This window comes from Rattus norvegicus, chromosome 19 (genome assembly GCF_036323735.1).
Source record: "Rattus norvegicus strain BN/NHsdMcwi chromosome 19, GRCr8, whole genome shotgun sequence".
NCBI lineage: Eukaryota > Metazoa > Chordata > Mammalia > Rodentia > Muridae > Rattus > Rattus norvegicus.
Genome location: NC_086037.1, coordinates 72,511,083 through 72,527,793, shown reverse-complemented (window position 1 = coordinate 72,527,793; position 16,711 = coordinate 72,511,083). Strand labels below are relative to the sequence as shown.

The window sequence follows — 16,711 nt, the reverse complement described above, 5'->3', positions numbered from 1 at the left end:
GCTGTCAGCTGGCTGCAGGGCCACAGTTAGGACTGTGATGTCATCTCCTTCATCAGTCACCTAAAACCCTCCTTTTCAGATGACTGGGGCCAGGGGAGTAGGGGGACACAAAAAAGAACTTTGTCCATAAAGGGGTTCAAGGTCTACAAGAGGAGGTGTTGGTTCCTGCCCTTGGGGAGTTACTTGTGAGTTACTGCTCACAGGGTGATGGTTAGTCACTTTTTATTATCTTGTCTCAGTAAGAGTAACCACAATAAAGAGGGAGAAATGATATAATTAATATTCATTGAATAAAAAGATATAAAAATGTAAAAGAAAAAAATGAGGTTCCAGTCTTTCCCATCCCCCACTCCCTCTCCTTGGGTGGCCAAACACTCCCTCCCTCACTTAGCCCTGCATTTGCATAGATATGAAGAAACTTTCCACTTTCACTAAATATGAAAAAAAAAGACATCTGTTAATATACTTTAAAATAAAACAGCTAGGAGGGGTTGACAGGAAAAGTAGAGACACTGCAAAGAACAGGAAGAAATATGTCTTTTATTAGAAGGCTTATATGTACAGGGACAGGGGACAGCTGTCCCTCACAGCTTAGGGAGGCTGCGAGAAAAACCACTGCCTTCCAGGGTCACTGCGCTTACTTACACTGGAAACACCACTTAAACACCACCGAGAGTCGTTAACAGATAAAGCCATTACACACAGATGCAGAGACACACGGCGGCGTGCCGGTGGACACTTGCGTTATTTTCCAAAAACGAGTCTACACAAAAAATACAATGTGCCGGTAAAAAAAACATAGGCATATCAATACATGTCTTTTTCTTTCTTTCTTTCTTTTTTTTTTTTTTTGTTAATACATGGTACTCTGAGCTTTTTGCCCAAGGATTTTTTGTTTTTTGTTTTTTATATCGAGATTCTCAGGCACTTTAGCAACCCAGCCTTGGTTTACAATACAGGATGTTCAGACCAACAGATGAACGGCGGGAACACGGAGGGCCTCGTGCCACAGGCATGCACGGAGAATGGGACTCCCGGTGCTCAGAGGGACATCGACAGGTCCTCGAGTGGGATGGCTCTCCTTCTGTTTGTGAATAAACAGCAGAGTCACTCAGTAATGTTGGCCTCGTCAGGTCGGGACATGGTATGAGGATATAGGAGACCAAATCCTGACTGCAACCTCAAAAGCTGTGTTGAGGTTGATTCTCAGAATCCCAAGTGACTGACCTTTTTCCTTGTCCCACTCTGTGCCTCCCTTGACAACCTACGGTGACACGAAGTAAAGTAAGGACTGGATAGACCGGCCTAAGCTCCTCCAGAGAGTCTTCCCTCAGCTCCTATCTCCTTCCTCGGGGTGCGTACACATGGGCCACTCCCATGCCCCTTGTTCCCGAGTGTCATGAGTGACTGAAACTGAACGCATGTACTTATAAACACTGACTAGAATCGCTGTGATATGGGTGGTGGAGTTATAAGGCAGTTGGAAAGTTACCCTCACCCCCCAGAACCAAACGGCACTGGCCTATGGCTTAGCTTCTTCACTACCACCCTAGAGCCTTCACGCTCCGAGGATCTGAGGAAAGAAAGGGAACCCCAGACCGAGTGGGAGAACATGGGTAGCCCTGCTGCGAAGTTCTGGAAAGCCCTCGCTCTGGTGCATGCTGCAGCCACTTCCGTCCTCCAGAGACCGAGATGTCACGTCCACAGGGAACGGGTGTCGGCAACACGTGGCGGGGGGAGGGGGGGTCCCCTCTCTAAGATGAAGCTGTGACGTCCACAGGCACCTTATATGGAGCTGAAGTTTCCGGTACTGCTGAGAAGCAGGGAGTAGATGCCTTGAACTTGAGGTTGGGGTGGGGTGGGGATGGGGTCCTTCCACGAGATATACGCAGTGGCAAAGACATTAAGGCCTTCCATTTCTTTGCTCCTGCTGCTTAAAGGCACTGATACCAGTGACAGAAGTGTTCTGTAGTACCACCAAATGGAGGGTTTTTGTAAAAAATAAACTCCAGGAGCACAAGTCTTCACGGGGAAATGTCCTTTATTGCATGACACAAAATGCTGCCATCCTCCATTGAGCTCAGGAGTAGAAGGGCCGCCCTTTCTCGGGTGTCTGCAGTCTGTTCAGCCTGGCCACCTGAGATGGAGACGGGGGTACATCTTGCCGGAAGGGCCCTCTGACTCCATCCGCTGGTGGCTGCTTCTTCAGTTGCTGCTCTTTTCGCCTCTGCTCCTGTCGGAGAAGCTCCTGGGTCTCCAGCATGACCCTGGCATTAAAGCCATGGCCACCTAGATAGCCGTTCCTGGAGCCCTGGTAACTGGAATACCTGGGGTTCTCCTTGGCACTCTGGAAGCCTTCACCAGGGGCGTAGTTCTGTTCCCAGGAATCCTGTGATACAGAGCTGGCATTCTTCCTGCTTTGTCTGGCAATAAAGCAAAGAAGTTAGTCAGTCAAGGATGAGAGAGAGAGAGAGATGAGTCTCCAGGCTTTAGCAAATATCGTCAGGACCTGATCACTCACCAGGTATCATGGTGGGGGCTGGAGATCTCAAAATTGATTTTCAGAGCTTGGAAAGATAGCAATCCTGGGGCTGCTAAAACATGTTGCATAAGCACAGTGATCTAAGTTCAATCCACAGCACCCAAGCAAAGCTGGGTAAGATAGCACACATTCATAATTCCAGCACTAGGGAGGAGAGACAAGAAGATACAGGGGGCTTGCTGGCAGGCTACCCTAGCCTACTTGGTGGGCTCCAAGCTGTCAAGAAACCAACAAGCAGAAAAGAAAAAGAAAAAGAAAAAGAAAAAAAGCAACGACCCAAAACAAAACCAAAACAAAACAAACAGAAAAACAAGGTAGATAGTTCCTGAGGAATGACATGTGAGAGTGCCCTCTGGTTTCAAGTGCACACGTGTGCCTGGGCACTCACACACATGCACCTGCGCTGAACATGCAGCCACGCCACAAAAACCACATAAAACAAAAACTCAAAACCACCACCACCACACAACAACAAAAACCCAAAACCAAAAACTTGACTGTCCTCAGCCAGTCCCTAGTTTCAGCTAAGTGAGGAAAATGAAAGTACAGCAGGTGGGGAGCTGGGCCAGCTCAGCTGCAGAAGCACTGGCCTAGCCAACAGGAGGCCTGGGCTCCATCCCCAGCACAACATAAACCAGGGGTTGTACTGCATGCCTATAATTCCAGATTTTGTGAAGCAGAGGTAGGAGGGTCAGAAGTTCATGGTCATCCTTGACTATACAGTAAACTCAAGACTTGCCTGGGTGACAAGAGACTGTCTCAAAACAACAACATCACTCACAAAACAAATAATGCAACAGGAAGGGCTTAAAATCTTCAGCTTGGCTCTCTGGAGCCCTGTGTATCAGCAACAGATACGGGTCAGGGTTGCACAACTTCCTGTCTAGATACGCTACCCCCCCCCACACACACACACACGCACCTCAGCTTAGATAATTCACTTCCTATCACTCCGGGATAGGGAGGCAAGCCCAGGCGGTATGGAAACTTCATGTTCTACTACTTCTGCAAGGGGCTGGCTGCGGTTTTCGGGAAACGTGATTCTGAAACGTCTTTAATTTACTACCAAAGCTCTAGATGCTTCTATGAATTTGCAATAAGATTGCCTTTGATAAAACCTAACAATTTTGTGCCAGGAAGGAAGAAATGCCCTATTTTTCCTCCTTGAAAATAGAGGAGGGAGGAGAGGTGACAGTCATAAAGAAAATGTATTATTGCTCCATTTATCAACACGAAAATCATCTGGAGGCAGTAGGTAGAGCCTGCTTGTGTCAGCCTCTTGCATTAGCACACACGACGCTGCACATTCGTGAAGACACTGTGGGAGGCCACTATGTCTCCCATGGGAACTGAGTGATCAGCATTTGAATGTTCTGGAATGCTGGCAATATGGTCCCGGGTAGAACCCGCCCATTTTCCGCATGGCTGAAATTATAGTTGGGGGCAGACACTGCAGACGGAAATAAAGTAAACTCTCAATGTCACCACCGGCTCTGTGATCCACTGAGAAGAACAGTGGCTCCCATCTGGCTCTCCTCATGGGAGCCACAGCAGAATCCTCAGATGGGACAGAGTAAGTTCCTTTGTCTAAAGCACGGATTGTCTTCACTTAAAAAAATCATAAACTGATCCTCCCAGAGATGTGACAGACGGACAGTTGTCAGTGTGACAAATGTCATCTCTTCATCCCTGACTCGCTGATTACCTTCCTCCCTGACCCCGCATGTTCTCTGCATAGAAAGACACGCTGCAGCCACCCCAGGGATGCAGATTCTTCCTTCTTTGAAGTTTGTGAAAATTCACTGAGGTTGGTTGGGGATGGAGGAGACGGTGCTGTGGGAGGAGAAACCATTTCGTAGCTCAAGCTTGCTTCAGATTAATGAGTACAAAATAAAGCAAGAAATTCTTGAGGTCTGAAATAGGGTATTGGGAACACACACACACACACACACACACACTCTCATACAAACATATGCACACACATATACACACGTGCACACACATGCACACACATAAACACTCTCATACAAACACACATATGCATTCTCATACACACACACACACACTCTCATACACACTCTCATACAAATGCATATACACATGTGCACACATGTGCACACACAAAAACACACTCTCATACAAACACACATATGCATTCTCATACACACACATATACACCTGCACACATACATACACACACTCTCTCATACACACTCTCATACAAACATATGCACACACATGCACACACGTGCACACACACACTCTCATACAAACGCATATACACACGTGCACACACACATGCACACACAAAAACACACTCTCATACAAACACACATATGCATTCTCATACACACACATATACACCTGCACACATACATACACTCACTCTCATACACATACACACAAACACGCAACTCCCTTACTTTCCTTGGTGAGGAAGCTATTGGTGTCCATACATTCTTCTTTAGGAAAGAATTAGCAGTGAGCCAACACAAGAAAGGAAAAGGAGGCAGATGGCATTTCCTGTTTAGAAGGCCAAGGAAATGGCTCAGTGGCAAAGTGCTCACTCTGTAAGCAAGAAGGCCTGAGTTAAATCTCCCAGAACCCATGTAAAAAGCCACGTGTGACCGCTCACATTTGTAATCCCAGTGTTTAGAGACGGGAGGATCTTTGGGGCTCACTGGCCAGCCATCCTAGACTAACCAATGATCTCTAGTTCCAGTGAGAGACATTTGTCTCAGGAAGTAAGACTGATAGTGCCTGGCCAATATTAGCTGAGATTGTCCTTTGGCCTCCATAGGTATGGATAGACATGTACACCAATGCACACACATAAACATATGCCTGCTTGTAAACATGGCAGGGGGTAAACCGGGGAGGGAGGAAAAAGAAAAGGAGGGAGAGGGGAGAGAGGGAGGGAGGAAGAGAGAAAGAATGCATCAGAGGGATCAGCATTTGAATGTTCTGAAGAGTCAACAATGTTATAACACACAGACACACACAGAAATACACGCATACATCCAGTAAACATCCAAGTACCCAGCATAAAAAGGACAGCTTAGGACCACAGAGATTCAGATTCTGAACTGTCACTCGTTCACGGTATGGCCTGGAGATGTGTTCTCTAGGCCCAAACTACCTCATATGCCAGATGGGCTGTAGTTGCTGAATGTGTAAGGTACTGGGGGAAAGAAAATCAGTGAACCACTACATGTAAACTGCTCAGAAATGAGATTGGCTCTTTTCAAATGACTTATGGGATCTGGAGAGCAAGTCAGTGTCTAATATTAGCTTCTGGATTAGGGTAGAGAGGGATGGTGGCCACTTTGGGGACCAAGGATAAGAAGTAGGAAGTGCACTGTTAATTATCCCTCACTTGCAGAGAGAGACAGGTAGGTTGGGAGCCAAGAGCTGGTCCCAACTCTTGGGAGTTGTGTGTTGAGTGTGTGTATATGTATGAGAGTGTGTGTATGTGTGTGTCATGGTCATTCCACAAACAGTTATACATCCTGCCCATGGTCATTCAAAAAGACCACAGCAATGGCTGTGCTCTCACTGGATTTGTTCACAGTCACACCTGGGTCAGCTTGGTATGGCCCCTGGGCATCTTACTGTACCTGCAGCTGGGTACTAACTGCCCTCTACTGATTATAACAACTTCATCACCATGTAAGGAACTTGAGCCAAAGTCACAAGGCAAGGTCTTTACCACCAAGGTGAGCGACAAAGAGAGACAAAGAAGGCGGCTTTGAAACAGACAAACAGATGTGGACTCCATAGCTCTGGTGGGAGAGGACGTGAGGGTGCAGTGGTTGGTGAGAAGCGGAGACGGGAGAGCAATAATAGACACCGTCACCACAGGGGAGAAGGGAGAGGGAACACAGAATGCAGGGGGAGGAGAGGAGCCCTGTGTTATGGGTGCTACATGGTGCCAGTACACAGGCTCAGATGGAGAGCTTCCTTCAGACACCAAATGTTTTTAAGTAGGGCTTCTGCTGCTGTGATAAAAGACCATGACTATAAACAACTCGGGGAAAGATTTCTTTCGGCTTACAACTCTCAGGTTACTTTTTCACTGCTGAGAGAAGTCAGGGCAGGAACTCAAACAGGGTAGGGACCAGGAGACAGGGGCTGATGGCGAGACCATGGAGGAATATTACTTACTGGCTTGCTTTCATGGCTTGCTCAGCCTGCTCTCTCTCATAGCACCCAGAACCACCAGGCAAGGGGGTGGCACTTTCCAGTAGGCTGGGCCCTCCTACATCAATCACCAATTGAGAAAAATATACCACAGGCTTGCCCACCAGCCAATGTCATAGGGACTTCTTTTCCTCTTCGAAAATGACTGTACCTGGTGTCAAAAACCAGGTGGTGACATAAAACTAGTCAGTACACCAAAGAAAGGAGCTCATTTCAGAATTAAAGAAAGCATGATAGTCTGGTTGGGAGCCAAGTGAGGGGCTTTCCCCCAAACTGGCACTTCAATCTGGCTATTGTTTTCCCACTGATAATTGCGGGGAATTTCACTTTTGGTATGCACATGTGGCCTTCTTAATGGTGCTGCCATCAGATGAGAAGTGCCCCTCCCAAGCTAAGCATGCCCGTACTGCCCACTCCTTCCTTGGTGACCCTGGTCCAAGCTGGGAAGGCTGTTTCCACAGCGCTGAGGGCTGTGGCTCACCTTGGCAGGGAGCTGTACTGGCGCTGGGCCTGCTGGAAGCTCTCTCGCTCCTCCTGGCGCTGCCGCTGCACTTGAACCTCCACTGACACCGAGTGCCGACCACTCTGCGATGCTGGCCGTGAGCTGGACTGTGGGAGAGAGAGACACAGCTTGTCAGTAAGAGAATGACACCTGCCTTGTCGTGCCAAGAGCAATGTCACTTCAGTTCTGGTTCTTCTGTGGTGCTGGGGATGGGACCCAATGCCTGGCCACACGGGGCAAGTGCTCTGTTCTGAATGACACTGAGAAGCCTCCGATGCTCACTCTCGTGAAACAACTTGGAAACGTTTTACAGACTATGATTTTATTTATCTGCATCGAGTTTATTGTTATTTTGCTTTATTATTTTGAGACATGGTGTCATGTAACCCAGACTGGGCTTGGGTTTACTGTGTCACTTTGAACTCCTGATCCCCTTGTCTCTACTTCCTGAACACTGGGATCAGGATGCCTGACTGACTTACATGGTACTGGGTGTGGACCTCAGGGCTTCATGCATGCGGGTAACCACTATACCAACTCTGCCCCCTCTCACTCAAACTTCTTTGAGAAAAGAATGATATCATACCTTGGCTTGAATTTTTACAAATTCCACTTTAACTGTGGAGTTTGGTTTGGGCACATCATTTAAAATAGAGCGGCCAACTTGCCAGTGTTTCCTAGTGAGGCTTGGTAAATACTGACATAGATAGTAGTCGATATCCCTCGCGTAGCAAGCACAAAGCTCAGACTGGAAGTTAAAGCCAGGCTGGGTGATGGTGGTGCACACTTTTAATTCTAACACTCTGGGGCAGGCAGATCTTCATGCGTTTGAGGCCAGCTGGTCAACAAAGCAAGTTCTAGGACAAGCAGGGCTACACAGAGAAATCATGTCTTGAAAAATAAATAATTGAAAAAAACAAAATAAAAAAGTTATGACGGATCAGAGGGCTGGTAATGTAACTCAGTTGATACAATGGTCGCCAAGCATGTAGGAAGTCCTGGCCTTCTCTCCTGTACTGAATAAAGTGGACATAGTAGAATACGCCTGTAATCCCAGAACTTAGGAGGCAGAGGCAAAAGGATCAGAAAGTGAAGGTCAGCCTAAATAGTGAGATTGAGGCCAGCCTGGGCTACATGAGTCCCCGTGTCAAACCAACCAATGAACCAACCAACCAGACAACATGACAAAAACAAAATAAAAATTCGCTACCATAACTGACAAAGGCAAGGTGAGCTCCTGGGCCTGTGGCTTAAGGCTTGTTGGGCTGGCGAACATTTAGTAGTTATCTCTTTTGTCCTAGAAATGGTAACCAATATGGAGGGTCTACTTTTATTACGAAGTGACAGCTCAATTTTGAAACTAAAGATCAGCTTAAAGGAGGCACTATTACCAAATATGGGTCTCTGTCTCCACGGACACCAAAGAAGACCAGGGACCATTAGATCCTTGCCTTAGCATGGCCATGTAAACTAATGAATGCTGGATACACCAGTTTAAGGAACACACCTCCCTTGGTCAACAGGAAGTGGCAACTGGTCAACTTGAACCTAGCCTCAGAGATAGCTCTACCCGGCCACGTACCCCGACCAGCAGGTCATGTGAGGAGTGTGTTTTTCATTTACAGTGGGTTATCAAGTTTATATACTGTGCTGTGTAGACCAAAATAACCACCAACTTCACAGAATACCCAGGCATGGCTTACTGCTGCTCTGCGGTCGGCACCCCAAGACACCCATCTTGTTGCGCATCCAATGTGTGCCCCTCTGTGACATTGCATAGAGTATACACATTCTGTGTGAAGAATATCAGCTAGAAAGCTCTAACTGAATTTTCCATTAGCACTGAAAACCAGTGGCGGGCTAAGACTCAATAATGGCTTTGTCAAGTAATGGCCTTAGCGTTTGTAGGAGAGCGTTAAGGTAGCGTGAGTCCTACTCCCTGGAGAATACCACCCCCACGCATGTCTAAAGAAGAACTCGGCACCATCAGTTGCTCTCTTTCTGCCAGGATGAAGCACCTCGTGGACTGGAAAGCAATATTGAGGCAATGCCCAGGTCACATATCTAAAGCAGATATCCTCAGCCAACATACGATTAAAAAACTTCCGATACAAAATTAAGGTTGCAAGCGGTTAGACTTTATGGTACCCAGTCTGTATTGGGGGAAATTCACAACCATACTAACTGGGGCAGATGCGTGACAGAGGCTATATCCAACACAGTTCAAACGATGAATGTACCAGGTATCTTCAGCACAAAAAGCACTGAGGGGCGGGGAATGGCTCAGTGGGAATAGTGTATGCTGTGTAAGCCTAAGAACCTGACGTTGGATCCCCAGAACCTACCTAAAGGCCTGGTATGGTGGTGGGCGCTTGTAATCCCAGACCTGGAGAGGCAGAGTCAGGAGCCTGGGGCTTACTGGTCAGTCAGCCTAGCCTAATTGGTGAACTGTGCTTTCAGTAAGAAACCTTATCTAAGGGAAGGAAGGAAGGAAGGAAGGAGGGAGGGAGCAAGGGAGGGAAAGTAGGTAGATGGTTCCTAAGGAATGATACCTGAGGTACACACACACACACACACACACACACAGAGAGAGAGAGAGAGAGAGAGAGAGAGAGAGAGAGAGAGAGCGCAGACAGACATAGATAGACAGATAGATTGATTGATTTTCCCCAGTGAGTTCCTGCTTTGTCACACACAGCATCCTCTACGTTAGTGAAGACTGGCATCTTCTCCCCCTTCTATGAGGCAGGACGCCACTAAACTCCTGGGTGGTGTTGCACCTGCTGGAGCTTTGGAAACATCACCAGACAGGGAAAATGTACAGTGTAAACCGCGTGGTTCACACTGCACCCCCAAAGTTTCCTTCCTCCTCACCATCGTGAGCGACCCACACATGTCAGGAAGGCGCTGGCATTCTGCAGTGGGATTTAGTAAGCAGCAATTTAAGCTCACGCTGTTTTCTGACACACTGCTTGCGGGGACGTGAAAAGAAAATGGAAGATCTTACGAAAACGCAGGTATATTTTTAAGTTGTTTCTCCCAGCAGCCTGAAAATTTGATTCTGACAGAGGGGGGAAAAAGTTGAAGGGCTTTTGTTTCTTCAACTGTGCACTTTCTGACACCATTCAAACCTTGTCAGTTGTAAGTGTATACTGAGGCTTTGGCAGGCTCCAGGAAAGATCATCACAGGGACTAAAGCGTGCACACGTGAATGACTGAGGTGCTGACAGGCTGACACCTCATCTAATCAGATAGAAGCTTCAGCCTCATCCTCATTTCACACTCCCTTTTCCCAAACCTGCAAAGGGGCATGTCAGTCATGACGGTCGCCTTCATTCTTAAGAGGCAACTCTAATAGGCCACATGTCTATTAGAAGAAGATTGTGTACTCGGGTACTGAATAGCAACAGGTCGATAAAAATCACTCTGGCAACTTTCACACTCGTCCAAAATTAAAAGTAACTTTAGGCTTGGGAGATAACTCAGTTGATGACTTCCAAACCCAGAACCAATGACAAGAAGGAGGAGGAGGAAGAAGAGGAGGAAGGGGGAGGGGAGAGAGAAGGAGAAAGAAGAGGAGAAGGAGGAGGAATAGGAGGAGCTGCCAGGGTTGCACACAAGATTATAATCCAAGCAAGAGGGAGGCATAGACCAAAGGGGCCATAGGTCTCACTGGTCAGCCAGCCAACCAAAGCAGTGAGTTTCAGGTTCAGTAAGAAACCATGCCTCAACAAAAAGAACATGGATGGTTCCCAAGAAAGAACCGAGGTTGTTTTGACCTCCACATGCACTCACTTGCACCTGCACATACATGATAACACACACACACACACACACACACACACACACACACACACAGAAACCTCTCAAAGGTTCAATGCAGATCTCAGATGTGTTAGGAGAACAGTTGATGAGAGGCAATCCTACCTTCAAAGGCTGCACTTCAGTCCCCATGACAGAAGCACAGCCATGTATCTGAATCAAATGTTACAAAACTAAAGACACGAGGAAGAGAGAACATGTAACTCCATAGAGGAGTCTGTGTTTTCAAACACTCTCATCAGAAACAACAAAGTGTGTGTGTGTGTGTGTGTGTGTGTGTGTGTGTGTATGTGTGTTGGGGGATGAGTAGAGTGTTTGTTGCACAAGTATAAAGGCCTGAGTTCAGATGTCCAGGGCCTATAGGACACCCAGTCCATTTGCAGCTGGTGGTTCAATGAAAGGTCCTGTTTCAAAATGTGGTGAAGAGTAATGAAGAAGATAGTGTCTACCGTGACCTCTGTCACACACTTGCATGATACACACACATGCACACACTCACTCATACACAGGCAGACACATACATATACCAGACACAGAGACACACACACTCACTCATACACAGGCAGACACATACATATACCGGACACAGACACAGACAGACAGACAGACAGACAGACAGACAGACAGACAGACACACACACACACACACACACACACACACACACACCTGCATACAATATTCACAAAAAAGGAACAGTTGTACAGAAAATCCAGGTGCCAGCAAAGTGTCCCAACCCTGAAATTCAGGCAAAGAAGCAAAGCTGCTTTAGCTGCAAATTACAAAATCATCTAGGTCTTGTTTGTAATGAAATTGGATAAAAGAAATGACCTTTTAAATTAAAAAAAAAAAAAGGCCCCCAAGTGCCGGGTCTAAATAAGAAAAGACACTGTAAGATAGAGGTTGAGTATATTATTGTTAGCACAATGGAATCTCTTCCTTAAAACCACAAAATACACCTGTTGCTTTTGTAAGTGAGCTGCAAAATATCATAATTAGAAAGATGCTACTTCAAGACTGAGAAAGCTGAAAAATGCTGGTTTCATTCTGGTAAAGAAAAATCTATGAAAGACCTCCACAGAGTGCCACGGAATTTGCATCAAGTAAGCATTCCTTGCAGCTAATTAAAATTATTCTTTGGTTATTTACAAAAGTAAGATACAAGGAGAACTAGCTAAAATAATTAACAGACTAATGGGAAAGACTCTGTAGATAGTAATTAGAACTAGGCAATACGTAACTTTTTACAGATTATTATAAAGGTAGCAATAAATAATTGTTAGTTTATTGTTACATACAGATTTCATAATTTAGAACACACTGGGTCATTTCATATGGATAGAAAAGTAGTGTGAGGTATGCATATATGCATTATACCATGCATAATTCTTATAAATGACCATTTGGAAGTTTTCTATTTTCTACATGAACATGCATAATAAAACTCCAAATTTCCTGAGGCACATATACAAAAAAAAAAAACCTTGTGTGTTTTAGATAAAAATAACGACAAAAATTATATCCCTTTAAGACAGTGGGTCGTTATTTGGCAAGTTAAACATATGTAACCCTCATATGTACTCCATACTGATTAAAATGACAATTTAAGGGTCTGACAGTGAGTAGAAAGAAGTTTTATCCAATTAAGTCACACAAGTGATTCACTCTGATTAACTGTGGATACTGCTAATGATGGTCATTATCTTCTATAGTTCTCTTATTTACAACTTTAACCACAGTGAAGCTATCTTATGTCACTCTCCAATCCAATACAAACCACACTTGGCCCTGTTTAACCTCCCAGATCGGATGGGATTGGGGGCCTTCAGGGTGGTAGAGTCAAGACAACTTTTAGTCTGTCATTTTTGGTGTCTCAGTCCTCTGCCAAACTCTTACTCTGTCAAACTCTTGTGGGCTCTGAATGTTAGGAAGCTTAAGTGCTACTAAGAACTTGTGTAAAAGCTGAAAAGTCCTCAGAACACCGTTTCCCCTGAATTCTTTATAAAGGCATGCTTTGGCATTCATGCGGCCTCTCCCATCAGTGCTCCTGTCTGTGAGACTTCCCTACCTGAAGCACCTGGGGTCTTGAGAACTGGGTATAGATCTACAGAGCAAGCCACTGGCATCGGCAGCTCATAGCACCCAGCTCGCTTCCACTGCAGGTAGCACGGCCCGCGGGTACAGAGAAGTTTGCCTACAGGGGTGGTTATGGAGCCTAAAGCGAGGTGTCTACTTTGCTCTAGCAAGGGGCTTTCTCCATAAGGAATTGGTACCCCTCTGCTGCTAAAACAGCTTTCTCTAGGGACACTTCCAAGGAAAGGACTCTCCATGCAGCATAAGAGGAGAGGCTGGTGTCTTCTGAATGAAGGACAAAGAACAACCAGGCAGCAGCAGCAGCAGCAGATGCCTTGCGAGTCATTAACACGATGACAACAAAACCAAACCTTCAGTTCTCAAATCCCTGGGCGAGTGGGAAACAACCAGGGATGCAGATCAACCCTGCCCTGTACTGGGCTTCTGATAACAGGCAAAGCACTGGTAGGCTGGGAAGAGCCATTGTAAGCTCACGCCTTCCAGGAAGATGGAGGAAAAGGCAGCTTTTCTGTTCCTTTAAGGAATACAAGAACAAACCAAGCTCAGGAAGGATGGGGACAGTCACACAGCACAGGGTCAGTTTTTTTCCTTGAAGGATTAACGTACTTTCGGTCACTACTGACAGGCAATGGAGAGGAATTAGTAATATTATTAAAGCCTCTGTTATCCCACTTCTCAGTTGCTCCAGCCAGCACATCGCCTGTGGGTTGAATGGGTCCCCCAGCATTCTGTACTCTTGTGTGCACTGTCTGCAATTTACCTCTTTTTGAGCAACTGTAGCTCCCATCTAAACCCAAGACCTCATAATAATGAACACCCCAGCAACCTCTCAGTAACTTGCCCTGAGTTACCTCAGGGAAGAGTTAAGGATTTGTTTAGGCTGCACCTGCATGGGTGGAGAAGAACCTGCTTTTCCTCTTCCTCAACCTGAGAGAATGATTTCCAATTATAGAGCTCAGAACTTTTCTGGGCCCGTGCTCTTCTAAAGGCCTTTTGTGCCACAAACCAACTCTTTCCAAACCAGATACTTGAACAGAGGCCCATGAGCAGGTGCATCCCACACCGCTGGGGTTTGCACTGAACATTTCCAAAATAGGTGAGGTTTTAGGGCTACTTGCAGTAATTTTTGCCTCAGGAAGCTCTGTAGATGGAGTCATTGGCTAGGAAACTCTCTGTACGATACATCTGTAGATGGAGTTGTTGACTAGGAAACTATCGGGTACACCTGGCTACACTGGGAATGAGTATTTCAGCTTATGTGCACTATGTTTTCCTAAGATATCAAGATGCACTTGATGTTCTTTAACAAAGAAACGAGTATGGACTGTTCAAACATGGGAGACCATGCTCTCACACCTTCCGAGTACAGGGGAGCCACCAGGTCAGCAAACACATGGGGAGAAAGAAGATCCCTAGCTACTGGAGGGGCAGTAAAAACAAGAGGAGCTCACGCTCTGCCTAGGTTACACCAGCAGCTCTCACTGAGGGAACAAAGAGAGCTGATGTTAAGATGACAGCAGAGCCGAATGGCGGCTGCTATAAGCTCACTTATGTGATCAGCAAAAGGGAGAGACCCCGACTGTTCGCAAATGAAAAATAAAAAGAAAAGGTCAACCTCTGATCCACAATTTAGGAAATTATTCTATATCTAAGGTGACCAGTTTGCCATCCAAGTAACTGGCTGCTTTGTCATCACGAGAAACGATACATAGGCCATACTGTCTAAAGTTACAATGGCACCTGGCACACTGTAATCTGACCTATGACCTTTGGTAGATGAATTTCCTAGGTGCAGGTTTTCTCTATCTTTTCTCTAGAGTGATTGCTCCTATTAAAGAGATGGCATGGAAACACCCGAATCACAGACAATTCCTCATTCAAACCTCTCTAAAATCCTTCCAAATTCTCTCAGTGAAAATATCCTACACCGAGAGACAGTCACTTGGCCTCAAACTTGAAGTGCCTTCATTTGGGTACAATGTCACTAGCTGGAGGCTGAGGCAGGAGAACGGAGAGTGGCTTTCTCTGCACCAGCTCCACTGCTGGGTTTTAGGAATACACAATTTTCTATCGGGGCTTTGTTCTCTCGAGCTGTGTGACGGTGGAACACGGTAAGCCTTCAAGAACTTTACGGATCAAGTCATTAACCGAAAAACGAAGGCCATGAAGATGCTGGCCTGAAAGTCGCATTCCTGAGTAACTAATGGTGTGCCTCATAGTAGACTGACTGACAGCGGGGACTGTCATGCAGTGTGGGGGGCTTACAGGTTAGAGCAGAGTGTGTGACAACTGCTCCCATCTGTGGTGGCTGCATTCTCCTTCAGCTTCACACTGTGCTGGTAACTCTCTTCAGACGCAGTTAACTATCTGTTCACTACACATAAGAACCCTGCTTTAGGAAACCTCTCAGGGATAGATGGAGTCAATCACAACAAACAAGTGTACATTATCACAGTTCCATCCTGTCACTACAGAGACAACTCAATTTACCAGAGGATGAATCAAATCCCTTATAATGAAAACACCTCTAAGAGAAACAGCTCCAGAAGACAACTGGACAGTTGTTTAGGTGTTGGATTGGTTTGTAGCACCCAGGGTCAGGCCAGGATGGACTTGGGACATTTTCACACCCGAACGCTGGTCTCCCATCGCCATTGGCCATTCTAAGGCCGGTCTTCCTCACTTGATCCTAGGTGAAGGCTACAGGTTTTCTTTCCCAATCAATCTTCCAAATGATCATTAAGCTCCTTGATCAGAAACCCTTGAAGGTCTCTTGCTTTGCACAGTACACTGGATGGATTGGGTATTGGGAGCAAGAAGGGCCTGGACCGAGGTCACCTTGACATTCCAGGAGACTTGTAGAAGCCAAGCATGGCTGAACTCTCTCCAGATCTCTACCTTCGCTCACTCTCCCCTCAAACCAGCCACTGCCGGATTCACCTCAGCTGGGAGGGCCAGCCTTCCTCTGGTCAAACAGGATCGTCATGTCTAACTTAAGTCTTTTCTCATACCATCCTTCCTCCACCCTATCCATAAATCCAGTACAACGCACTTTATTTCAAGAACTGTTTTGAAGGGACTCATCAACCTCTGGGCACTAGTCTCCTCTGCTTCTGTGCCTCAAGTGCAAGGACAGCATGGCTGTCTCACCATGGTTCTTAGGTGTCTGCCCATTCTTATATACACTTGAGTTACTGAGGTGACCCATCTTCTAGCCGCACAGTCCCGGCCCCCTATTCAGACTAACCAGTCCTGAGCCCAGAATCCTCATCAGGACTATAGCACATCCTGGCTTTTTACCTGTTGGTCTCTCCCATCTCGATCACAGCGTTTCTTAGTCCTCCAGACAGTCGGTGGGAGCTGAACTACCACAGGGCTGGAAGTTCAATGCCCAGAGGGGTGTTTGCCTAGAGCGGCTCTTACTGACTCACTCCCGTCCTCCTGAGAAAGCCTTCCAAACAAACCTTCTCTGTCTATAACCCCAACTCTGCTAACGGCTCTCTACCCAGAAGTGCCACCTGGTTTCGCAGATACAGAACACAGGAGTAACAGC

General features: G+C 46.3%; 1 protein-coding gene across 14 annotated transcripts in view; it reads right to left on the bottom strand.

Moving 5' to 3' along the window:
* Positions 1-520: 520 nt before the first annotated feature.
* The window catches only part of Pard3 (par-3 family cell polarity regulator), a 549,854-nt gene continuing 533,663 nt past the window's right edge, over positions 521-16,711 (bottom strand). For 13 of the 14 annotated variants that reach the window (XM_006255828.2, XM_039098024.2, XM_017601367.3 and 10 more), the window contains 2 exons: positions 7,224-7,351; positions 521-2,423 (listed from right to left, as the gene is read on the bottom strand). In XM_006255828.2, the coding sequence (XP_006255890.1) occupies positions 2,081-2,423; positions 7,224-7,351 (471 nt within the window). In that variant the 3' untranslated portion in view covers positions 521-2,080. The remainder of the gene's footprint in view (positions 2,424-7,223; positions 7,352-16,711) is intronic. The other variant, NM_031235.2, reaches the window with a different exon arrangement.